Below are 26,087 nucleotides of genomic sequence, written 5' to 3'. Positions count from 1 at the left end.
AAGGACTGTTCTCCCTTTGCTACACCGGCAAATATCACAGGGCACAGGTCCATACGGTCTTATCATTACAGAGGCCATAGTCTGCATTGCGTGCTGGTGTTTGTTGTTTCTGCTATATGCACGCCAATACAAGGTATAATTGAAATTTATACCTTGCATTACCAAGTTAAGCCACAAAAAGTGCAGTGATTTTAGAGTGTAAGCTGGAAAATTAGTGTTTTTCTGCTAAAATACCTGGAAATAATACATTTCTTAAAATTATTGGCAGTGTAATTTTTTTCCTGTGAAAACCTGAATTGTATCAACTACAAAGTGTTCCTAGGTAAATATATCACCCCCCTAGATACCCTTGCACTTTGAGAATTTTGTTCTTGGCAAGCTCTCAAATCTTACTTACTTAGGCTCCGTATTTCACGGCCTGTACAATAAAATACGGGCGGTATTATGAAGTCCAATCAATAATCTTTGCATAATTTCATATTTTTATCACAATGGGTTATACTTTAGATTTTCTTACCATCTCAACCACTGCTACAACTGGACTGGTATTAAATTACACTGACAGCTGTTCATACTGAATGGCAAAACTTTCCCCAGTGTGGTGGAATTAAAATGGCCTAAACTCTAACGAACATAATGTATCACAGACTGAGTCTTCGATGAATTCAGGCTTGGAGAGAGGGAATTTGGAGACGCCATCTTGAAATAATAATTCCCACCTGATTGTCTCTAAAGATGTTTCAATAAATACGCATGCAGCCTGTCTTTCCAACGCTGGCATTTATGACATTAATATGCTATTTCCAGCAGCAGGCGCAGAGCCAGGCCGAACCAAATAGAACAAGGGGGAGCCGCAGGATTATACCAACTTATCAACAAATTTAGGGCATGGAAACCCGGTAGGTCAGTGCTAAAATTAGGGGCTGGTGCTTCAACGACAGCAGTCAAACTGCCGTGCATAAAGTCATGTAAAACCAGGGGATACACTATCACAAGGGCTGGCAGTAAAGACAAGGTTTCCATGGGTGACATTTAACGCCACACGTTGACTGAAGAGGCACTGTGCGTTACGCAGCGACAGCGCTGGATCATCACTGACCACAGCTGCGCAAATCATGAGTGTTTGGTAGCTCTTTAGAGACGCCATATGTAGTCTTCGGCTCCTTTGAGTTTTTACGTCTGTAAAAATAATTAAAAAAAAATGTCTTTTTTGACTATACCAAGCCAAGAGGGTCTTTTTAAAACGATAAAAACAGGCAAATCAGGCGAGGACGCAGATAGTAGGTCACCAATGGACGCCGAAGATAACCAGAATGATGACGACGATGATGATGATGACACCGAGGACGTCCGCTTCATCCCAAGATGCTCCCCGGTGCCCAGAAAGCGAGGTGCGTCAATTTTCGATGAGACCGCTGAGTATATGCGGATCCACTTGGCGCTGTCCGCCGGGAAGAGAGTGTCATTTGCCGACACAACAGGTGGGGATTTGGTGGATGTGAAGGAATTTGTTGCCTTTGATTCGGACGATGAAGACTCTATTGCAAAGTGGGACGAAGAGGAGGCAAAGTATCGGAAGCCTGAGCTAGAGCCGATCTATCATGTGCTCCCAGAGTTTCATGCACCCACCGGTAATGCTCTGCTGCAGGCTGTGCGCACCAATAAAGTGGAGGTTGAGCAGATGTCTCCAGCTGAGAACGATCCTCTCGCCTTCACAGGGGTAATACGAGTGCTGAACATTTCCTTCCACAAAGCAGTTTATGTCAGATCGACAATGGACAATTGGGCCACTTACTTTGATCACCCAGCAGAGTATGTCCCGGGATCTCACGATGGAGAAACTGACAAGTTCTCCTTCAAGCTGTCTTTTGCGCCACCTTATACCACACATGGCTCTCGCATTGAGTTCGTTGTACGCTATGAAACCTCTGATGGTGATTACTGGGCTAATAACTCCTCTATGAACTATGTGGTGACTCTGCTCCTGACCTATGAAGATGATTCAGCTCATACAAACATCAACACACAGGAAATAAAAAGTATCCTGAAACCTCCAAAAGCTTACAGGTACATTTCCTGTCACACTTGTCAGTTAGACACCCCAGAGGACAAAGACTTAGAAGGGTATTTGTGTAATATTTTGCCCAGTCTCTGCCTCCCATGCCTTTTATCCGAAACATCCACAGAATTATAAGGTCACCATCAAGCCTCAGTCAGTTTAAGGTCCTCAAAAGCTGTCCATCCTATTAATCAGAAGAGAAATGCGGAGGCTCATAGACCAAAAAGGTTTTACTGAAAAAAAGGGATAATTTCTATATTAGTTATGTAATTATAAAAAGAGATACGGATGCCACAAAGGTAGGGGCTGTGCAACAGCTACAAAACTATACCTGCTTACTAATTCACTGAGAGGTTTATGCCTGGAATGAGTATTCAGCTCAATGTAGTGGTTCTGCCCAGAGAGTGCATCTAGCCCAGAAAGAACTCAAACAGAGCAGGCTGTTCATAAGAAAAGTGGTTCGGTCTGTTGCATAATCAAAGTACAAGGACAACAGGAAAGCTACCTAGATGAGTTCACAAAGTTTTCCCATTACTAGTTTTACCTTTTACAATTACAGCCTGTAGCAAGGTACAGGAAGAGATTTTTGGAAGAACACTCCCTGCTCAGTGTATCAATCACCCAGCGGTGTCTGAGGCATTCAGAATAGGAAAAGGGCAGGTGTCGTTTTCAGCCGTGGCGTTTCCCTGCACTAAAATTTACCTCTGACCTTTTCTATTGGAGTCATCAGGGGAGCAAAACCATTTCAAAGGAACGGATTGGCTCCTCTCCTTTTTGTAATTAAAGGCTGGCACACAGACCCTTTTTGCTTCATTCGCTACTCCATTAAACTCAGCTAATCCCCTGATTTACTGTAATATCAACATGAAAGTTTGTGATAAATCTCACAATGTTCAAGCTTGGGCAGCACAAGCTTGTGTTGCCCAAGCTTGTGAGGACGTGTAAAAGCAGTAAGCTGAATATAAAGTGATGTAGTTGTCATGTAGGTATCCACTGCAGCTGTTTGGAGGGAGGAAGGAAGGCACCAGATGGGTTGTTAGGGATGGATGAGTCACTGATTGAAAAGAAGTTGGTTTGGGAGCAGAATCTGTATCAATCTCCCACCATAACAGCCACTACAGGTTGATTAAGTGCTTTGAAGTCAGCTGATAATTGGATTTTTAACATATTAACAAGGCAGCCAGTAAGATGAAAGGTTATTATGGGATAAAACAAGTCTAGACATGCAAATTTATTACATACTATTGAAATTAACTACATTTAGCCAAAACATTTCCACTTGAAGTAACAGATATCAAATATTAAACACCTGTGTGGAGTAGTGATGTCCTTTTGATTCAGTGTCATCTGCCTTGAGCACTACGAGTTGCTGAGTTTTGCTCGAGTTTTACTTGAGTTTTGGGGCTGAATTAGTCGAGCTTTCGTCTTGACCCGAGTCAAAAAATGTCATATCTGAAGATCGGCCCTTAAGTAGTGCTAACAGAATCAGCTCTATTACTTTATCTACATAAGTCTTTAATGTACAACACCTACCCACACAAAAAGATCAAGCACTATTTATTCTGTTAGGTTAAGATCGGGGTTTGGACTAGACACGTGACTGAGGTGTCTTCTTGGGCCAGATGAATCTCTCAGAGTTACTTCTCAAATCTTGAAAAGGGATAATGGAAAGATTAAAGGGAAATATTTTCCTTATTTTTGCTCATAACACTGTTTTTTGTTTTTGTTTTTTTTTGTTTTTTTCAAAATGATCTTTAAATATTAATAACACAAAAATAGTAAGTCCTGACCCACCATATGGAATCTACTCAGGCTTCAGTCAGAATAAAAATGACTGCATACTCCTTCTTACACTACATATTTTTACTATGTACAATTACGTTGTTTGTGTCTTGGCAGACAAAGCCTCTGTGCAGTGTCGCTTTGTGCGTGTATACAATAATAAACACATTTACATTTGCATCTAAAGTGTGCACTACTCAATGGTTTTGTCACATCTTCATGTATTTCTTATAACCCAAATTTCTCTCATCTCTTTCAGTATGAACAATGATTCAGAGGATGAACTGGAAAAGGAAGAAGGTACAGAAGGGCGCAAGGACTATTAAAATGGGTTAAAATGGATATAAGACTATCCTGTTTCATAGTGGGGATATCACAAGTTCACTCCAGCTCAGATTTGAACTGTTTATTTATATAGATTGCTTTGGCAGTTATTGCCCACATTTGGAGATATGGGTTGATAAAATGTTTACCTTCTCTTAGATAAAATAGGACTAAAGGGAAAATGCTTTCTGCTACAAAAAAATGAAATTGAATCCACAAACCTTTTGTGAGCAGTTTCATGCCAGAAATATTTTCTTTCAACAGTCTAAATCCACCAATCAATAGAAGTGTGCAGCTAGTTAACACTTGGGACACCATCAATGTTTCCATGCTGTCACAAGCATGAGACTGTTCAGTTCAGTTCAGTTATTATTTTTATTGTGCCAAATCCCAACAACAGTTGCCTCACGGCACTTATTATTGTAAGGTTAAAGCCCCGCAATAATACAGAGAAAGCACCAACAATCAGATGACTCCCTATGTGCAAATATTTGGCGGCAGTGGGAAGGAAAACCTCCCCTTTAAACAGAACGAAACTGAATGAACCAGGCTCGGTGAGGGGCAGCCATCTGCTATGACTGGTTGGGTGTGAGGGGAGGAAGATTCAGAAACAGACCCTTCTATTGTGATTTTCACACATAACGTTCTGAAGATGAGTTTCATTTAATTCCCTTAGATTATTGATTATATAAGTGGGCACACTATAATATAAATTGCACTAGAGAGCAGAGGAAAAAGTCACATTTGCCACAATCCAGCTCAGTGGCAACATATATCATTATTAGGTAAATATTCCTACCGCCAGGTAGACTTACCCAAGAGTCACAGAGGTATTTACCCAGGCTAAAAAAATACATATTTTATTTTTTGATTAACATAACTTACTAAACACATTCTCATAACTTCTTCATCTGGTTTACAATTACAGAAGAAGCAGGGACCTCTGAGGCTCGTCCGGGACTTCTGCGGCCTACGCCTGTGTGTCCCATCATTGTAAAGCCGGAGATTGATGTAGAGGTAAGAGTAAAGTAAAAGAATGGGGATTGTAAGCCACCAGGAGGAGTACTGATTCATCCTTCAAAAGTTTAAAACAATCCGTTTTGATTGGAACTTGCTCCTATGTTGGCTCACCTGCCAAGAGAGGACACACATTCAGTAAATTACTTGTTGGACTGGTTAAAATGATCTTTATCTGCATGCAATTTTTGACAAATTCACATTTAACAGGTTACCAGGCTAAGTGCTTTATCCCTCTAGACAAGCCATGTATCTAATAAAACATAACAAACATGTTTGATCAACTTTTGAACCTTATCACCATTGGCTTGGTTATTTGTGTTGTTCACAGCTCATTGAAGCTTCAGCAACAACTTAGGTAACGTCTCGCTTCTTACTGCTGTATGTCTCTTTTTCAGTTTCTCATCACATTCATGACGCATGCTGTTCAAGTTTGTGCACACTTTAATTTGAATTCACATCTCTTGTACTTTTACGTAACTCAGGACACTAATATTTTTTTTACCCACATGTGATCACATCTAATATCTTCTATGCTTCCATTGTTTGAAACAGTACTGATGTCCACTGTTGTGCTGCGATGTATTGTTAGCTTTCTTTATGTGGAAATGGTGCTAATATTTGTGCTAGATTGCACACAGTGGTGCACAAAAAAGGAAAACTGAACCACTGAAAACTGAACCACTGTAACCATGCTGATATCTTCAAAGGAAGCGATTAAAAAATAAAATAAAATAAAGAAAATTCAGGAATATAAAGAAAAGCATATTGTGTATATTGCGCATTCATGTGGGATAATAATAATAAAAAAGATTTCCCCCAGTGGGAAGTCATTCTTCTGAGATTGTAGTGCTCCTGTGCCTTTAAGTCTGAATACGGAACCAATATGGATGATACAAAAATGTGTTTTATTTCATTGCTTGGAGTTTTTAAACATGTTCATGAAATCTTCAAGTATCTTATCATTAAAACCCGCTTTATGAGGTATACTTTCTGCAAATATCTAATCAGTTAATCACATAGCAGCAACACAACTTAGGCATGTACACAAGATGGTCAAGATGTTCTGCTTAAGCATCAGAATGGGGAGGGGGGAGCCACTCTGAATGTAGCATGGTTGTTGATGGTATTTCAGAGAACTGCTGATTTTCATGGATTTTCCAACATAACCATTTCTAGGGATTTTAGAGATTGATCAGAAAAAGAGAAACTATCCAGTGATAATGCAAATAACCACTCTTTACAACCAAGGCATGCACAAAACACCTGAATGGACAGTGCATTGAATCTTGAAGCAGATGGTCTACAGCAGCAGAAGACCGCACCAGGTGCCGCATATGTCAGCTAACAATGACAGAAACAGGAAACTGAGAGAAACCTGGACAAATGTTGTCAGGTCTACTGTTGTTGTTTATGCCAAAATGTGCCATAAACAACATGAAAGCATCCTGCCCTGTATCATCAGCTCAGCTGGTGGTGATGGTCCTGCAGTGTTGTGGGGAACATTGTCTTGGGTCCTTTGACACCAATTATGCATCTTTTCTACACCACAGCCACAACTGGTTTCTTGAACACAACAACGAGTTCACTGTACTGTAATAGTCAACAGTCCAGCAGAGCACCTTTGGGATGTGGTGGAACAGCAAGATTCATGTAATGGATCTGTGATGCTATCGTGTCAATATGGATGAAAATTTCCGAGGAATGTTTCCAGCACCTTTTTGAATATATGGCATGAAGAATTAGGGTAGTTCTAAAGGCAAAAGGAGGTATACCTAATAAAGTGGTCAGTGGGTATATATTCATCTGACTTGCTGCACAATTAGCATGAAGACTGAAAACATGGCAATGGAGCAAAAATGCTTCTGTGGAAATCGATATACCAGCTTCCATAATAACTGTGTATTTTAGAAGGGAAAGTTTAATTAGTTCTGCATAACATAAACAGGGCTCTAGAGTGCGACCAATTTGGTCGCAAATGCGACCAAATTTTTCAGTGGTGCGACTAAAAATAAATATTTGGTCGCACAGGTGCGACCAACTGTTCCGGTAACAAAAAAAAAATCTCTGTAACTCTCCGTGTGGTCAACAACAGACACACATTATGCCCCTATCGTGGACTAAACCAATCAGAGATAGTCAGGGGCGGGACCTCTCTGATTGGCCGTGGTCCAGTTGAAAGTGCAGGTGGAAGAGAGAGGTGAGTAGCTTGAATAAAGCGATATCAATTCATTAACGGATTCCACATAAAGACCTAAACACGGAGCGGACCCAACACATCAGAATCAGCTTCGTCTTTCTCGGCTTTCTCACCCGACGGCCTGAACACGGACACGCTGTCGGAGCTTAGCGATTCTTCGGGTCCGCGCTGTGTTTACGTCTTTTTGCGCTGATTCTGAGCTGCAGGTTTTGCCTCTCTCCAACCAAAATTCACCGAGCCTGCAGCAAAAGAAGCAGCAAACTGCGCTTCACATTTGATCAATGTCGTCATGAATTCCCTCTGACTTTTGCTGTTTTGCTTCCACCACGATAAAAATCACACTTCCTGCACAGCTCTCTCTCTCTCTCTCTGTACTTCAGGAACAGTTTCCCGTCTCAAATCTGTTTTCTGCATTATTCATTCGCTTATTACCCACCAGTCTAGCGTTGTTTACAGCGCTTTTTCTTTTTTCACTTAAATGACCTCGGACAAGAAAGCCTAATTTCTGCTGTTCAATACTGAAGAAATTTAAATTTCTTAAAATTATGCAAAATTGCAGAATATTTTTAAGGTTATCTGCTATAAAAAGCCAGACCAGGAAAATCTCCTTCATGTTTTCCTGTGTTTTATTCTCAGTTACTTTCACACAAAGGCATCTGTTGTGATTTTCACAATTCTGATGAAGTCTCATGTGTATCAGTACTGATAAATGATCAGAATTATAATATTTCTGACTGTCTGAGGCTAAATTGAATCAAATCAGGACTTTGAGAACCGGAATTGAATGGATTATAGAAATCAGTGATGATACTCAGCCCTAGTGAGCAGCCTAGGCCTGAGAGAAGTGGATGTACTGTAGCTGTGGGTAATAAGAAAAGATGAAAAGAACTATTGATAACTTTTTTGTTAAGTTAAGGCCTGATCTGTCTGAAATTCATAGCCAGTGCTCTGACACGGTGCCATCAATATTTGAATGCTGAAAAAGCACAGTGTATCCAGAAAACACATTATATGCTGCAGTAAATGCACTGCCCAAGTGTCCCCTCTCCCCACGGCCTTTCAGCAGCAGACAGCAGCAAACAGGTCGTCAGAGGAGGCCAAGATGATGATTAAGTTTTTAACATTTTCTACAATATTGACAAAGCACTTTAAGCACAAGTTTGTTAGTTAATAATTTAGAAATTAATATTGTCTGTATGGACTTCCCCCCCCAAAGAAAGTGCACATGTAAAACTGCGGTGTTAAGCGATGCGGTTGAAAAATTTGAGTGCGCCTAACTTTTGTGCCGGTACGCCTAAATTTTTAAAGTTAGGCGTACCGGTGCGCCCATGTCAAAAAGTTAGTCTAGAGCCCTGATAAAAAAATTCTCACACTCCACCTCCTAACAGAATAACATGATAACGTGTGATCTGATATTAATATCTCACAATACTACAAAAGTGTCTGTTACGCTGTCCTGGCTCATTCTCACGTTTCACCTCAGTGATCACATGCATGCTTTTTCCTTTTAGCAGAACATTAAAAAAACCCCACAAATAAATAAAGGTGAACATCATTTCCCATCATTCCTTGTATCATTCCGTAGGTTTTGAGAATCTGGGCTTTATAATTCCCAACAAACTCATACCCCAATTTTTGTATAATACATTAAAGTTACACAAAGGCATTAAAACACTGATCTCATTAGCACTCCTTTATTTGAATTGATGGTTTCCCTGAAGCTTTTTAGTCATAGATTGTTGGTCTACAAAGTGATCTTAAATGATTCAGCTGCACATTTTACAAAAAATCAACAATAAAATTCTTTTAAGTCAAATTAAAAACCTTCTTGGAAAGTAGAATCCATTTTTTGGATTAACTGAACAAATATTGCATTATACACAATTATATGATTTTTGTGAAATAGAAGAATCTAGCTACTTTCTGCTGACTAAAACCCACCTGCCCTATCTCAGCTGTTACCGTTTTCATATTTTATGTGTCCAGCTTTTGCATATGTTCTTCTTGGTGCTGTTTTTCTTGTCTGTCTTTTGGTTTTATATTGCAATGATTTCATCTCAATATGACCTTGAATGTTTGTCAGGGCAGCCTCATAGCAGGGAAAACTCCTTTTCCATTATTTGCTAATGGCTATTTTCCTTTTTTGAATAAAATCCTGTTAAAATGTAAATAAGTATTTTTAGGCATTACATTTGGTCCAGTCCCTGCTGTTCAAACAGCCACCCTCACTTCAGTATGTGTAAACGTGGGAAAACTTGAGGAGAAAATAATTAAGAAAATTGCACCGATCCAATTTTCTTCTCCTTTGGATTCACTTGTGCCGTGTCGAGTTCACTTAAAGGAAGGAATATTTAAACTACATTCGTTGTTTTGCCCTCCTGGGAGGGAAATTTGAAGGAAGGAGATTTTTTCCCCCATAATTTTAAAAAAAGATTCCTGTCCACCTCTTCATACTGCTCATGAATTGTTTGCATTTCCTCACAGCTAAAACTTCAGCATGAGTTCCTTTTCACAGAAAAGCATTAGTATGCAGTATAATGCTTTTCTTCCCTCAGCGTGCAATGTTAATGTGGAATACAAATGTTCCTCCTTTGTCTCCTAGCTATCACTGTTGTCTTGCTGTTTTACTTCAGCAGATCGCAGCTCACCCGTCTGGTCCCTTTGTCCCACCCAACCAAGAGCTTCCATCTGACGATGGCACGCTGTCCGCTCACACTGTATTCCCAGGTGAACAGTTTCCTTCTATGTCTTCCCAAACCACACATCAAACTAATTCATCCTTTGTACTCTGTGCCAGCGAATCAGTCCAGCCAAATAAGTCACAGCCTTTACCCAGACTCCACTGTGAATTAGGCAACCAGACGTCTGAGGAGCGCGTAGACAGTAGTCCCTCTACGCCGCCGCCTGCCTCACATCCTTTTCTGCAACGAGACTCCAAACCCAGATCAGACATCTCCCAGACTGGCAGAGAGGAAATCCCTTTAGAAGCATCTTGCATGTGTCTTCCTGCCACAGAGACAACAACAGGAGAGGATGGAGCTGGAGAAAAACCAGCCAGTCATCCTTGCCTTGAACTGCCTGCTGAGCGTGCCTGTACTCCCAGTGTGACACAGGGCTTTGAGCGAGACGTTGCTGTGGGAATGAGCGAACCTGTTGAAGGATTATCAGAAAGTTCCAGCAGGTCTGCAGCAAATCATGAAGCCAGTACGCTTGCACTTTTGTCTCCCGTGGCTGAGACTCAGACATCTCTGAAAGCAGAAGGTGAAGCTCTACCATCACCCGAGCTTCCAGAGAACACCTCAGTGAGTACAGGTGTCACTGAGGTGAGTGAAAACGTAACTCAGTCTGTCTCAGCCTTGGAAGAGAAGGAAGAAGCTGCACATATTTCCCCCGATACGTCATTAGAGAATGAACCAAGCACAGCGTCAGAGTTTTCCGAGCCCCAGTCTGAGCATAACAGAAACAGGAATCTTCTGCCATCTGTCATATTTCTGAGTGGAGTTGTCTCCCTCTCGATAGTGTTGCAGGAACCCACTGCCCTCTTCCTAATTGGACTAATTTTCGTTTTGTGCCGTTTGTGATTTTGCCCCAAATCTTCTGTCAAGCTAAGTGCCTTTTCATGGTTTTAAAATAAGCCATCAAGCTAAGCAACATGCACACAAAGTCCTCTTGAAGTTATGCTTATTTTATGCAAAGTCAAATAGAAGGAGAAAGTAATTATGGCGATATTTTCGTACACATTGTGTTTTCTATAGATATAATAATAATCACCCCATTTGTACAACATTGTGAACCTAGTATTAAAGCACAGTGTAGTATTAGAGCTGTTTTGTAAGTGATCACTAATCACTAACCTTTTCTTGTCATGTGGAGAGTCTCTGTGGTGTTATGTTCTAGTTTATTTAGTCACTATCACAATGCACTTTCACTGTTGTCAATGTAGCAAAGCCTGTTGTTTAAGGACTTTGACTTTTGTGAATTTCAAGTCGTTATCGCTTCAAAAACGAAACAAAAGAACAACAGAAAGATTACCCTAGTGGTAAATATAAGAGACTTACTATAAAAATGGGATTTTGTTTACAAAATGCAAAAGAAAAACATGGTCATGTGTGTGTGTTTTTGCCTTAATACTTAGTGAAAACAAGACGGAAATGGTAGCCGCTTGAGCGACAGCAAAACAAGTGGAAAACTGTTCACCTCACCGTGGCACTTTTCATTTCACAGGTCTTCCTTCTTGCTCGTAAATGCATATTATTCTTGTTGTAGCGCAGCACTCAGCTCGTAACATAATAGACAATCTCACAGACAGACGGAGGCACTGATTGATACGTTTGGAGTGGTGAAAGTTTTTGCAGTGTATTGCCATTAAACATGGTCTCATATCCTGTACCACTTTGTGTCTTTGCTTATCTGTGTTTTTCTTTTCATGCAGTCTGCAGAACAAACACGAACAACACGACAGCTTTATGCACAGTAATGACACTGCGGTGCAGAACAGATCGCATTGAAGGCACTGACACACCTTTAAAATAACATCAGAGCCTTCAGCGCCTCCACAACTCGAGCGTGTTCAGCTTTGCTTGAAGTGGAAATACATAGACAGCAACATGAGCTGCGGATAGAAGCCAAAGGTCAGGCATTGCACTGAAGTCATGGCAGCTTATAGTATACACTGGCCACTGTAAGATGAGCTCAGTGTTTGAAGGCTGAAAATTCTCTGGAAATCTCCTCGGATGTTATACGATAAGACGGCACCTCTCGTCAGGTCTACCTCTTCTTATATTTAGGACTTAGTCTTAATATTTTATCTTCATTTTTGGCCAAATAAAGCTTTAATAACTTTAAACTTTTGATCCTTGGATGTTAGGCACTCTGTGGATTATATGCAGATTACGCATTAGCCTTAAAACTGACGTATTCATCCAAGCACATTTGTATTTTGCAGACTTTTGCAGGGAAAATAGCAGGAGTGACTAATTTGTGTGGTGGTCAAACATTAAAAATTTAGGCAATCTGAAAGCTGTCCCAAGCAGGATAACTGGTGTGAATTTTATAAGACCCACCCTTTGGAATAATTACTGTTTTTTTCAGGTAGTCCATGTTAAGCAGTGATTTCAAAAGGAGATCTGCGAGCGCTGTGGCAATATTAAGAAACAGCAGATAGAAGGGCATCGTTTTCCACCCAGGGTGTGGCGTCACCCTCAGCTTGTTTGAACAGAGGTATTTCATCACGAGAAGCAATTGCAACAGCAGGAGTACCAGCTTTTATTTAAATATTGTCTGTGACAGTGAAATCCTCCAAGACAAGACAAATCGGATTTTCCATAATACCCCTCCTTTAACTTGTCATTGTACTCCTCCAAGCGTGGCCTGTGAATGTTTATTGGTTTTATCAGGTCCATCACAGTTATCATTTCACACATATTTGCCCGTTTAGTCCTTTTTTAATTTTTTTTGTTCAGACGTTTCCATTTCCCAGATCCACAGATTTCGTTAAACCCCCTCAAAACATTTATTAAATGGAGGATAAAAACAAATGAAAAGAAATGCTTCGATGTTCAGTATTGTGCACTTATTTTTAGGCTGTACGCCTAAAGCTGTGAGCCTCTAATATATAGTTGTCATTATTATTGACTGTTGTCCTTCAGAAGGCTTTTTAATATCATGCATCAGTGTTGTGAAAACATTTGAGCTTCTTTTCAACCAAAGGATCCATGATCCTAACACTTATAATAACTGTATTTCATGTCACCTCTGTTTAATATCAAAGAAAGTTAATAAGCCTCATTAAATGGATACAAAAATTCTAATTTATCATTTTCATTCTGCTTTGGTTTACTTGTACACTGGTGTTCAAAGACCCAGAACTTTATTCTGTAACAGATGATGGCATCTTATGGCATCTGCCATTGCCAGAAAGAAACAGAAGGCCTTTTGTGACCTTCAGGTGGCCTTAATGTTTAATGTTAAATATCTAACCTCAGCATTGCGCTGCTGTCAATGTTCAACTAAGCACTGTTTGTGCCTGGTGAACATTTAGTTCTGTTTATATGTTTGAAATGACAAACTGAAGCTTCTGATTACATTCATCTACATGCTGCGTTAGATTAAAGCTCATTATAATATTAGCTAGCTTTGCCTTCATAATTTAATTCCTATTTTGTTTTAGCTGATGCACTTTTCTTTAAACACTGGGGTATTTCACATGGTTTTAACCTGTTGATTTTGTTTGTTTTGTAATACAACTAAATAAAGTAATATAAATTAAAGGTTTTATGTCAAAAATATTTGACATGTATTTCACATTTAGTATAATCAGCTTACATAGTTTGGCTGGTTAGCGTGTTACCATTTTCAAAGGGCAGCTGATTTCACAATAAAATCTGGGACACTCATTGTGAGGCTAAAAACTCAAATTGTTGTATTAATGATAATCAAATTATTTATTTGTATATTTATATTCAAACAGTAATGCTAACAAGGTCCTAAAGACAGATAATTAGATTTCATGCAGTAACATGTAAAACTCTTTTTTTAAAACTTAAACCTAAGTAGCTCATCATTACCATGAATGATGTAGAAACAAAAAAGCAGAATATACATTAGTAAAACTAACTAACATGTTAAACTGTGCATCCCAGAGTGAGAACTCTTGTTAATAATAAAAAATAAATAAATAATGGTGAAACGTGTTTTTTCCCAGCCGTAGTTGAGCATATATTTTTAACTGCAGATATTTCGTAAACAGAGGTGTATCCAGAAGGGGGTATGGGGTGGCACCAGCTATGACTGAAACTTCAGTTTAAAACCTTTCTCAGACATTTGAGTTAGTAAGTTGAACTTTTGCAATACCTGACTCAAAATTTTGACATAACAGCCAAAATTTTAACTCATGAGTGGCAATTTCAAGCTTCCATACAATAGAGCATGATTTTCAGCTCCTAAAAATAAAACTAGGAGCGCAAACAACCAGAAACCGCAGTAAAAGCCTGGCAGATCCAGGAGGATATGATGCATTAGGTGATATTCATGGATTCTGTACTTCAGACAGTTCTTGACTGGAAATTATTTTCCATCAATTATTAAAACAGTCCTTGTATTTAAAATTATGATAATTTGTCTAATTACTTTTGGTCCATTGTAAATGGAGGAAAATGCATTAAAATGGCTTTAATTACTAAACAGGGGCGACTGTGGCTCAGGGGTTTGGGAAGCGTATCTGTAACCGGAAGGTTGCCGGTTCGATCCCAGGCTCTCTGCCCTGGTCGTTGTGTTCTTGGGCAAGACACTTTACCCTGCTGCCTACTGGTGTGGGCCAGAGGGGCCAATGGCGCGATATGGCAGCCTCGTTTCTGTCAGTCTGCCCCAGGGCAGCTGTGGCTACAACCATAGCTTGCCTCCACCAGTGTGTGAATGAATAGTGGCATTGTAAAGCGCTTTGGGTGCCTTGAAAAGCGCTATATAAATCCAATCTATTATTATTATTATTAGTTAACAGATATGTGAGGGGCGGGAGCATGGGGTGGATGAGCTGAAATATAATTTGCCTTGAAACATAGTACTAGTTACTGCTAATCTTACATCACCACTGGATGAGCGCATGGATAGGAACAGTAGAAATGTAACTAAATTCATTTCCTCAAGTACTTTACTAAGGTGTAGGTTTAATGTAAAGTATTAAATCTTTAGTTTAGAATTATTCTGCAGATTAACTGCATTATTATAGATCAACCTACCCTGCAATATATAAGTATTGAAAATAATCAACAGCTGGAACATTAAAGAGAAATATATGTACACACATACATGGATCAATAATAGTGATCATAGTGAGTATGCTTACTTTAGCCTACTCAGTATTTAGAATATATATATATTTTGATTAAAAAGCTTGCACGCTATAACCTACTTAAGTAGGATTGCAGCATTTATTTAATAAAAAGTCTAAAGTCTTTTCCCCCCACTTTGATAAAAGAAATTATCAAACACAAAATTATATTTACAGTCTTGTGCAGCATCATGGGTCACATAACACAGTCTTGTTCATTCACATATTGTACACCTACCAGCATCAGCGTAACTTTGTGCTGAACATTGGGGGGGGGTCAAGATCTCTGTCTAAATAAATAAATAAATCTGGGTAAATTCCCAGATGATTAAACATGAAACTATTTTGCTGGTAATACCTGAAATGAGTAAAGAAAATCAACAGCCTATTTATGCAGAATAATTCATAATTTCATGGGGGGGTGGGGGTGGGGGGGGGGGGGGGCTTATTTTGATTGGGTCTGATTATTGGGGGGATCATAACCCCCCTAACCCCCCTGGAAATTATGCCCCTGGTGTCCATTGTTTTCACCCCAGATGGCAGATGGCTGTCCCTCCCTGAGTCTCGTTCTGCTGGAGGTTTCTTCTTATTAAAAGGGAGTTTTTCCTTCCCACTGTCGCCAAAGTGCTTGCTCAAAGGGGGTCATATGATTGCTGGAGTTTCATCTGTTTATTTTGTATTATTGTAGGATTTTTGCCTTAAAATATAAGGCACCTCGAATCAATTGTGTGTGCTCGTTCTGGTGATGTTTTTAGGTTCTTGCAGAACTTTAAATGAGATGTTTTTCCACTTTCAAAAAGGAGGCCCAATATTCTTCCAGAGCCCCCAGAATTCCTTGGACCCCGTCAGGCCCATGTGTTCCAGTCAACCCAGTTTGTCACCGAGGACAGGAGCACCAGTGTAAGACGTAGCTAGTTGACAGGTGGAGCTCCTCAGTGCACCCATACTGGACAAAACTGGCACGTCATTCAGAGAACATCACTTTCAAGTTATTGGGCCCACAGTACTGCACAGGTCCGCCTCTGTCTCCCTCCCTCCTTCCCTCCCTGCCTCCCTCCCCCTCTCTCTCTCTCCCTCCCGCTCTCTCTCTCTCTCCGAATAAAACCGACGGTTTCCGCGAATGTGCGAGCTGCCTCCTTGCAAGCAGCCATAATTGGGATTATTCAGGAATAATTCGCCTAATCCAGCCGTGCTGTTTTTGTTTTTGTTTTTCCTATTTTTTTTTTCATTTGATTTCGGCAGCGTCTGCGATGTGAAGCCCTCTGTGCCGTCGCTGGATTTGTCCAAAAATCATGTATTTGTTCTGCCACGGAGGCTTTTATTTTGGACCATTAAGATGTAGTCCACCTTCGCTGGACAGCAAAACAAAGACTGCATAATAACAGTTCAGGGTAAATACATCGCCTTTTACGCCGAAAGATGGGGAAAAGAGACGTATCGCGGCTGTTGTCTGTGTGGACTAATTGTCCTGGTGCCACTAGTCAATATAAACGCCAAGACGATTCATTTAGGGGATGCGCGATCTTTTTTTCCTCTCTAACGTTTGTGGGTGGGTTATTATAAGCATTGAAAATCTGACATCATTTGGATATATGAACAGAGCAAGATATGTTATTTTTCCACCGCGTGTGTTTCTAGGCTTCTGGAAACCCATCCTCGACGTGATGCAACATAAAATCTGTTTTCTCGGATGATATTCAGACACCAAATGAGCACCTTCTTCTCCATGAAAATGTAAAAGGGTGGCGGTGGATTTTTTTTGTGTGTGTGTGAGAGAGTGTTTTTTGTATGCATATCTTTTAAATGTGGCTTTACATCAGTCCTCATCCTGGATTTTTTTTTTTTTGATCAGCTGTTGATTATTAGGTAGCCTCTGCCCGTCTTATGTTTATTAAATGTTGCTCAGTTCGCTTTCCTCGCGATGGATTTATGCATAACAGGTGTTGTTTGAGCCTGAGATCACACAGCAAGACCATGCAGCTTTATTATGTGCTTTTCTCTCCATTTAACGAACACTGAAGCAAAGCGACTGGGATCCCTTTTTTTTTTTTTTTTTTTTTTTTTTTTTTACCGTGAGGAAAGAAAGGATGCAAAAATGAAGGGATGAAAGGTAGGTTATTATCTCTCTCCCCCTCTCTTTCCATCTCTTTATCGCTCTCTCTCTCTCAGTCACACACACACATACACCCACACACACACAATAAAAAAAAAATGATGGTGATTTTGACACCTGTTCATGTGTTTTTCACTCCACCCTGTGTTTCAGGCCTAGCTGCCATGGCAGCCATTTAATGAGGTGAAATGATATTTGTCAAGGTGGCAGAGAGCTGCTATGATTGAAAAAAGAATAAAGAAAAGAAAACAAGCTTACAGTTATGGCAAATCGTATTGGGTGTCATGGCCTACATAGACAAGGCCCACCCATACAAGCAGCACGACTGAGTATTGTTATCATCCTCTACCCACAAATGAGTTTGCAGGTCTCAGATTTGGTTTATATTTGATTTTTCATTCCCAGAATAAGGTTTACGTTTCCTTGCTTCAACACTGATGTCTGCCCGTGGTGATGGCAACAGTGGTTTTATCACCCTGTTGAGTAACATAACACATTTCACACACACACACACACACACACACACACACACACACACACACACACACACACACACACACACACACACACACACAGGCCTTCGGTAAAAACCCAAATGGCTCCGTGCTCTGCCATTATATTTGTTATGTGCTTTGAATGATACTGATTACACCCTCTGCTCTTTAACCGACTGTCACGCATACACGCATGCAGAGAGAAAGCAGAAAATGTTCTTTGCTCATTTACAACATCCCTGTTTGTTGGACATGCCCAGTGTCGGTTGTACTGTGTCTGCTCCAGCCCACCCCCCACCGTACACCCCCATGCATTCACTCAAACACCCACACTTGCACAAAGTATGTGAGCTGTTGTATCTTAGCAACGAGCAAGGTAATTACTGAGAGAGCCAAGGAGCTGGCATGCTGTAGAGCTGCTGATCTGATCCCAGCCTTAGAGAAACAGGAAGGCAGATATTTCCACTGTGTTGCCCAACACAGCACTTCTATATTCACTGTGTTTAAATGTAAGCTTTGCTTCAATTTAGTGGCGAGCGTGTTCGACCTAACGAGCAGGTCAGACGTGCTGTTTTTCGTTCCTCAAAATGTGTGTGTGTCTCTGTTCGCAGGTGGCGAGGTTGTGGACAAAGAGGAAAGATGATTCTGTCTTGTAGAAAAGATCCTTTCGGCCTCTCCTTGTAAAGACGAGAGAGCCGTGGGAGACGACGGCTGTAGGAGGATCTGTACTGTTTTTAAAGGGGCCCAAACCAGGCAGGCTCTTGTGGAAGGGGAAAGAATGGCTAACCAGAGCTTTGCCATCGACGGCCCTGGCAGTTTGCTGGCTGTGCTGGCCTCTCAGAGTGGACTAGCAAGGGGCGGCAGCAGCAGTGACAGCAGCAACAACAATGGAGGAATCTCTGCCACAGATGTGTCTGCCTACTTTAAGCTGGTCTTCTTGGGGTTGATCATCTGTGTCAGTCTTGTAGGCAACCTCTTGGTCTCCCTGCTGGTCCTGCGAGACAGGACGCTTCACAAGGCTCCCTATTTCTTTCTTCTGGACCTGTGCCTGGCCGATGCAGTTCGCTCTGCTGCCTGCTTCCCCTTTGTGCTGGTTTCCGTCCACAACAGCTCGGCCTGGACTTACAGTGCCTTGAGTTGTAAAGTTGTGGCTTTTATGGCTGTGCTGTTTTGCTTTCACGCTGCCTTCATGCTGTTTTGTGTGGCTGTCACTCGCTACCTTGCCATTGCCCACCACCGATTTTACGCCAAACGCATGACCATCTGGACCTGTGCCGCCATCATATGCATGGTGTGGACTCTGGCAGTCGCCATGGCGTTCCCACCCGTCTTTGACGTGGGGACTTATAAGTTCATTCGTGATGAGGATCAGTGCATTTTTGAACACCGCTACCTGAAGACCAACGACACCCTGGGTTTCATGCTCATGCTGGCTGTGGTGGTCCTGGCTACTCATGGCTTCTACGCCAAGCTGCTGCTGTTTGAATACAGGCACCGCAAGATGAAACCTGTCCAGCTGGTGCCCGCTATCAGCCAGAACTGGACCTTCCACGGTCCCGGGGCCACAGGTCAAGCTGCAGCTAACTGGATCGCAGGGTTCGGTCGTGGTCCCATGCCACCTACTCTGTTGGGCATCAGGCAAAATTTACACAATCAGCACCGGCGGCTGCTCGGGATGGAGGAGGTGCGATCAGAGAGGAGGCTGGGCAGGATGTTCTACACCATCACCCTGCTCTTTCTGGTCCTCTGGGCACCGTACATCGTGGCGTGCTTCTGGAGGGTGTTCGTAAAGTCCTGCACCATCCCTCATAGGTACCTTTCCATCACAGTGTGGATGAGCTTCGCCCAGGCCGGAGTGAACCCCATCTTCTGCCTCCTGCTGAACGAGGACCTGAGGAAAGTGCTGAGAGCTCATCTGCCTACTTACTGGAGGACTAAACAACACCTGCCCCAGGATGAGGCCTACTGCATCATGTGAGATTAAAAATGAGCCTAAAGAGGGGGATGTTTCACGTTTTAAGGGGGAATTTGGAGAGCAGAAGGGTTGCAATGCACCTTGCTTAAGTGTCAGTGTCTGTTTTGTTGTTTTGCACAACAAAATCCAAATTTTGCTAACAAATGCAGGCACAGTGCCGATATCTGAAGAATGTTTATATGTGAAAAAATGTGTGAGTTGCAAAGGTTTGGATAGGGCAGTAGAAACGCCCTGGTAACACTTTAAGGGTGTGCACCGCTGATGACGGACTATATAATTAATAAATTGGAAAGATCACAACAATCACCGCTCCAGCTAAGTGTGTCAGATGCCATTTTAAAATAACGTTGCCTTATTTCAGAGGGACACGCCCCAGAGCTTTCAGCTGAGAATGCGTTTCTGTGTCACATAAGGCACAAAACAGACACAGAGAGGCTTGAAATCCTTGAAGAAATGTGCCGTGGACTGTGAATAGAAAGTGTTGATCAGAGCGTTACTAACTCTGAAACACATCAAGGAACTCAAAGGGTCTAAATGGATTGATAGACCACCCTGGACGCCTTTTCATGTATTTCAAAAAGAGACTGCAGAATATCAAGTGGACTCAATAACCTTGGATACATTTAAATAGCTGTTGTGATCCCAGAAGCCCCTAACATGCTTGATTTTTTTGGACTTGATTTAGGGCGTGTCAGGTTTCTTTGTATCATAAAAAAAAAAAATTGCCTGTTTTCCTTTATTTGTAAACAATACATGTTAAGCAGATGACACTATTTTGAAATATGACTTGATTTCATATTGTATAGACCGTACAGGAATCTATATTCCTGTTTGTGTGTTTTTATAGAGCATTTGTGTGTATGTGTGTGAAAAAGAAAAAAAAAAAGGCAGAAAGAAAAAAAAATGCAGAGGGAAGTGGAAGGAGACAGAAAGAAATAATGATGATAGAAAAGGTTCCAGTAACACTGAGTCAATATGAAAGCAGCCTCATCTTGTGGTCTCAAAATCATGGAAAATTGAGCAATCTCATCATATGGAAATTTATCCTTCAAATGGATTTTTAAGCTGGATTTTTAATGCTAATGTGCAAGCAATTGTGAAATACAGATGGATAATGAAAAAAAGGGAGACAGAATAATTAGAAAACAACAGTTGTACATTGAAAACAGGCCACAGGATTTAATGACTTGAATGATGATGTATATTACGTTATTTGGAAAAAAAAAAAAAAACCATTAGGAAGTGTACATTTATTTGCAAATGACGATCTTGGGAATGTTTTAAAGTGCTGTTTTGCTCTCACCAGAATACAAAAAAAAAGAGAAAATGAAGTGGCACTTAATTTGAATGAAACTTGAATGTTACCGTGCCATCTTATATCCCCCCCCACCCCCGAACATTAAAGCCAGCACTTGAGTGTCTGGATCACAGTATGTTCAAAATCCAAACATCTTCAGGTTGTATACGACCCCCAATCTGTGTGGTGTATGAAAACTGGCAATGAATACAATGAATTGTCTCTCCAAATTACAATTCATGTGACACAAATGTCTGACCTACGATATGTTAGGCATAGATATACACGTGCAGTCAATTTTTTTTAAATGTGGACACTTGCACAGCATACTGTACTAAGCATGCATTCCACTGCATTTCATAGATTCAAAACTGGGGATTACAACTTGTACAGATGTTGTTATGGAAAGAAAAAGTGAAAAGTGAACAGAGGTCCATAATTTTTACGTCTGGCATTCCCTCGCGAGATGATATTCTGTAACTGTACAGTTTAACTGAGTTGGTTCTTTTGCCCACTCATCAATAAAGACTCTACTTTTGATGCATTCTGATTTATGACCTGTCTCGATTGCGACACGGGCCCAGTGGACAGCACTTTACACAAAATAGGCCACTTAACAGTTTGTGCAGCACAAATTGCACCCTGTGTCCATTGTTGTTCTCGAACACATACAAAAAAGCTGAATTTATGACACATCGGTCTATCATTGTACACTTCACTGGATGAAATGAAAAAGTCATCCCCTCCACTGAGCACTGATCAACAATCACTATACAGTCAAAAAAATTTGTGATTTTCTTCTCCAGTAGCATTTCAGACCTGTGGAGACAGGTGTCACACAAAAAAAAGAACTGAAAACATAAAATATATGGACAAAAGTACCAGCCCACCTACACGTCACACCTGCAGGAGCTTCTCAGCCACGAAAACCAAAAACCATGAAGCTCCTGGTGCACAGTTTTAATGCCAGAGAGGGTTTGTAACTCAAAATGGGACTGAAAACACCTGATAGGCCCATAAAGTGCATCAGTGAATGATGATGTGGATGATGCTTCATAAAAAGGCAGCTTAAATGCTCATTTCCACCTCCATATGTTTATTCAAAGCCGCTTCTGGAGAAGCTTTGAATGATTTAGTGTTAGAAATAATCCCTATTTATCTTATACTTGGTTCATCATCTTGGTGACATCACAGAGAGCCAAAGGTAGCAGAAATGTAAGAAAGAGAGCATTTAGATCAGTTGAAGCCTGAGCTTTTGGATCACAGACATTACTTGCAAATATGCTACCCCTATCCTTGACGCTAATATGAGCGTCTTCTATTGTAACAGTGCATAAATGCAGAAAATAAGGAAAAACCTAACTGGCCTTTTTGAATATAATGAAACATTCCTGCAATAAAACCAAAGGTCACGTTATGCAACTCTAGGATGTTCATAAGGTCACAATAAACTATTGTTTATACCAGACGAAGCTAATCTTTAAGGTTCAAAGTGTACTCAACTGAATGAATGAAATGGATCCATTTGAAAGTGGAATACTGTGTTATTTTCTTTTATACTAATGGTCATGCACAGGAGTAACCTCTGGATATGATGGGTTGCAGTAATTTCATAATCATTAGTATTTCTGTATTGGTTAGATTGTATGGTGTATTCTAAGAGATAACAATTAATACAGCAGAAAACTGAAAAAACGGCCGCTGTATAAATTATGTAAATTAAAAGTAGCTTTTTCTTTCACCTACCGTTTTCAAGTGGCAGCTGTTGAATCTTTTGTGCAAACTGCAGAAAGGGTTTTAAGGGGTATCTAATCCCTCAAAAGATTTTATATTTTAAAATAGGCAGAATTAGTGCTCATGTTAAGATATTTGGATCAATATCTCTACAAGTATCAGGATCCTAAACGAATAGTAGACATACGATCATAGAAAATAATTTTGGATATACTTTATGGTTAACTCCTCTGCAGGATAAGAAACATCAATGTAGTGTAAAAAAACCCCCAGCTCATACAGATTCCACATGTACAGCAAGCCTTATGCAACAGAAGTGCTTCTGACACGTTAAAAGAAAATGGATGGCTTGGAAGAAAAATACTTCATTGTTGTAATTAGGACATGATTGAAATCCAGTCACTGTGTGGTTATGTAATGTCTTGATAAACAATTAGCCTATATTTTAAATTTGAATGAGAGATAATTTCCTTTGTCTTAATTGCTGTGCTCAAGCTGATGAAAAGGATGGTTCTATAGTGAGCAGCATCAATTGTGTGAACGCCCTCTAAATAGTCCAGGTTTAACAGGTTGCATCCAACTGTGCCTCTCTGTCTCCCCAGAACTGATGCTGAAGATTCATCTAAGCGCTTATTTTTAGTTTTATTCCCACTTCTCTCCAAGATTCACAACAACATAGGCGGTATTACTCATTTGTGAAAGCTCACCCCCGCCCGCTGTACGTTCTGAGGATGCAGAGTGCTGCATAGGCCTTGTTGCACTGTCCTATCAGAAAACATGTGGTCACGCGGGTGAAGTTTTGTGTTGACCTCATAGACAATTCTCTTTTTTTTTGTTTGTTTGTTTTTGATCAGCACCTATCATGGCTGCTTCAAACAAAGCCGGCGTTCCTTCCTTGCAGTGTATCCAAACTTGCATGTCGCAAACTCCTTACCAACCTTGAGAAGAATGTAATCGTGTGAAAGTGCTGTGCTGGAAATTTTGAAACTACAGGTTCCTTTGAACGCTGTGCTTTTCAATTACTTTAATTCAATCTCTTTTTCACTTGGTAATTTCTTTCTTTTCTCTGCACTGTGTAGAGACTGCAATGCAAACTGCAGTCACAATTTGTGAGCGCAGTGATTTCCAATGCAGGGGTGTGCAGTCATTTTAATATTATTTTTTCTAATAGTTCTTTTTACTGCAAATTCTATAATATTTTCACCCATTTAAATTTTAGAAACATTATCTAAATTAAAATAAAAGCAACTAATGTTTAGTTAAACTAGCCACACAAAAATAATCAACAAGCGTGACACCACCATGGCCAGTGAGGCCATTCTAACCAGTCCTCTGACCTCACACAACCAACAAAGGCCTGTAAGTGTTGCTACACTTCCTCAGAAAAGACGAGTTAACTCCACTAAACACTGTTTTCAGTGGAGCTTAAATATTATGAGTCTTCAAGTTGTACATCTAAAGAGGGGGAAATTATTATTTAATCTCGTGTTGAATTTGTAAGTTTGCTCACTTACAAAGAAATGAACAGACTCTAATTATATGGTTGTTTCATTTTAATGGAGTGAAACAGAACATCAACCAAAAATTCAGTTTAGAACTTTTTCCGTAATGAGGATTTTTGGTTGATTTCTTGTGACTCCCCCCAAAAATCAAAATCAAAATCAAGCTACCATGAAAACTGGAGTTCATTTCTTTGTAAGTGAGCAAATTTACAAATTCATCAGGGGATCAAATAATTATGTCCCACACCAAATATAGCCGTCGTGAGTGAGTGACTAAAAAAAAAGTATTTGGGATACAGATCAGTGTGATAAATGTTTCACAGGATGCTCAGAAGAATAACATCAGTTAAAGGATCAGAAAGAAAGAGGAAGTATTGACAAAAGCACTATATTGATAATGTGAGCAATTTGTGACAACTTACATAAAGGAACTTCCCTAATAACAGTACTCAGCAGTGCTTCAAATTCACTGCTAATATCAACATGCTAACATGGTGATCAGATTAAAAAGTGACAGCAGTTCTAGTGTTTAATTTGATGCCAAACTGGAACAAGATACACTCACTGGCCACTTGTTTGCTTATAGAACTGCCTTAATTCTTTGTAGCACAGATTCAACGAGATGCTGGAAGCTTTCCTCAGAGACTTTGGTCCACGTTGACATGATAGCATCACAGTGTAGATTTGTCAGCTGTGCATCCATGGTGTGAATCTCCTGTTCCACTACATGGCAGATGTCCTCTATTGGATTGAGATCTGGTGACTGTGAAACCAGTTTATGACAGTTTGAGCTTCGTGACATGGCGCTTTATGCTGCTGGAAGCAGTCGTCAGAAGATGAGTACAGCAGCAAAACTCGGTGTTGTCACGCTGTGTTGTTTAAACAATGCTCAGTTGTTGCTAAGAGGCCCAAAGTGTGCCAAGAAAATATTCCCCACACCAGACCACCACCTGCAGCAGCCTGAACCACTGACACAAGGCAGGGTGGATCCATGTTTTCATGCCGTTTACACCCAGTTCTGAGCCCAGTTGCAACAGCAATTGAGATTCATCAGACCAGGCAATGTTTTAGCAATCTTCTGTTACTCAATTTTGTTAATGCTATGCAAATTGTAGCCTCAGTTTCCCATTCTGAGCTGACAGGAGTGCCACCCAGGGTGGTCTTCTGCTATCTAGGCCATCTACTTCAAGGTTAGAAGTAGTGTGTGTTCAGCAGTGCTCTTCTACATACCTCAGTTGTAACGTGTTGTTATTTGAGTTACTGTTGCCTTTATCAACTCAAAGCAGGTTTTTTCACCCAGAGAACTGCCATTCACTGGATATTTTCTCTTTCTCACATGATTGTCTATAAAAGATGGCTGTGTGGGAAAAACCCAGCAGATCAGCAGTTTCTGAAATACCCAGACCAACCCATCTGGGACAAAAAACCACATTACGTCCAAAGTCGCTTGAATCATCTTTCTTCCCCATTTTGTTACACGTTTTGAACTTCAGCATGTCAGCTTGACTGTGTCTAAGTGTTACTGCCCTGTGATTGGCTGGTTAGAGATTTGCATTAACAATTAGTTGCCCAGGTGTATGTAATGGATTGGCTTATAAATATGGAACCATGGTTATCAAGAATCTGATTACATTTCTTATTAGATTAGCAAAAGAAAGAGGGCAATCACCAAAGTGAAAGTCATCCACAAGTGATACAAAATATTTAAGGTATAGAGATTTTTGAGATATTTCAATTCAATATCCAGTTTTATTTGTGTCAA

The 26,087-nt window shown here is 40.4% G+C and overlaps 2 protein-coding genes across 5 annotated transcripts; both read left to right on the top strand.

Moving 5' to 3' along the window:
• The first annotated feature begins 911 nt into the window (after window positions 1–911).
• LOC146645300 (uncharacterized) lies at window positions 912–11,998 on the top strand. 3 transcript variants are annotated; one of them, XM_085394112.1, is made up of 5 exons: window positions 912–2,067; window positions 4,101–4,141; window positions 5,094–5,182; window positions 10,016–10,109; window positions 10,236–11,998. In XM_085394112.1, the coding sequence occupies exons 1-5, from the start codon at window positions 1,202–1,204 to the stop codon at window positions 10,961–10,963; spliced, it is 1,818 nt and encodes a 605-aa protein (XP_085250238.1). In that variant the 5' UTR covers window positions 912–1,201; the 3' UTR covers window positions 10,964–11,998. The 3 variants fall into 3 exon arrangements, with proteins under 3 accessions (XP_085250238.1, XP_085250237.1, XP_085250236.1); XM_085394111.1 differs by having other exon boundaries at window positions 913–2,067; window positions 10,019–11,996; XM_085394110.1 differs by having other exon boundaries at window positions 913–2,067; window positions 10,016–11,995.
• Window positions 11,999–16,332: 4,334 nt separating this feature from the next.
• Window positions 16,333–21,622, top strand: LOC146645299 (putative G protein-coupled receptor 173). Of its 2 annotated transcripts, none has more exons than XM_085394592.1 (2): window positions 16,333–17,320; window positions 18,429–21,622. In XM_085394592.1, exon 2 carries the CDS (start codon window positions 18,596–18,598, stop codon window positions 19,793–19,795), a length of 1,200 nt encoding a protein of 399 aa, XP_085250718.1. In that variant the 5' UTR covers window positions 16,333–17,320; window positions 18,429–18,595; the 3' UTR covers window positions 19,796–21,622. The 2 variants fall into 2 exon arrangements, with proteins under 2 accessions (XP_085250718.1, XP_085250719.1); XM_085394593.1 differs by lacking the exon at window positions 16,333–17,320 and adding an exon at window positions 18,050–18,326.
• The last annotated feature ends 4,465 nt before the right edge of the window (window positions 21,623–26,087 follow it).

The sequence above is a fragment of the Rhamphochromis longiceps genome, linkage group LG20 (genome assembly GCF_057381845.1).
Source record: "Rhamphochromis longiceps isolate RC_006_pf linkage group LG20, R_longiceps_female_GT1.1, whole genome shotgun sequence".
NCBI classification, from domain to species: Eukaryota; Metazoa; Chordata; class Actinopteri; order Cichliformes; family Cichlidae; genus Rhamphochromis; species Rhamphochromis longiceps.
Note: the sequence above shows the minus strand (reverse complement) of the source record. Positions and strands in the feature narration are given on the sequence as shown.

Bases quoted from the DNA above. Each gene is read 5' to 3' on its own strand.
- LOC146645300 (XM_085394110.1), top strand. From the start codon at position 1,202: ATGTCTTTTTTGACTATACCAAGCCAAGAGGGTCTTTTTAAAACGATA. The intron at 4,142-5,093 runs GTACAGAAGGGC...TTACAATTACAG, and splicing joins TGAACTGGAAAAGGAAGAAG to AAGAAGCAGGGACCTCTGAG. The intron at 5,183-10,015 runs GTAAGAGTAAAG...GTTTTACTTCAG, and splicing joins AGCCGGAGATTGATGTAGAG to CAGATCGCAGCTCACCCGTC.
- LOC146645299 (XM_085394592.1), top strand. From the start codon at position 18,596: ATGGCTAACCAGAGCTTTGCCATCGACGGCCCTGGCAGTTTGCTGGCT.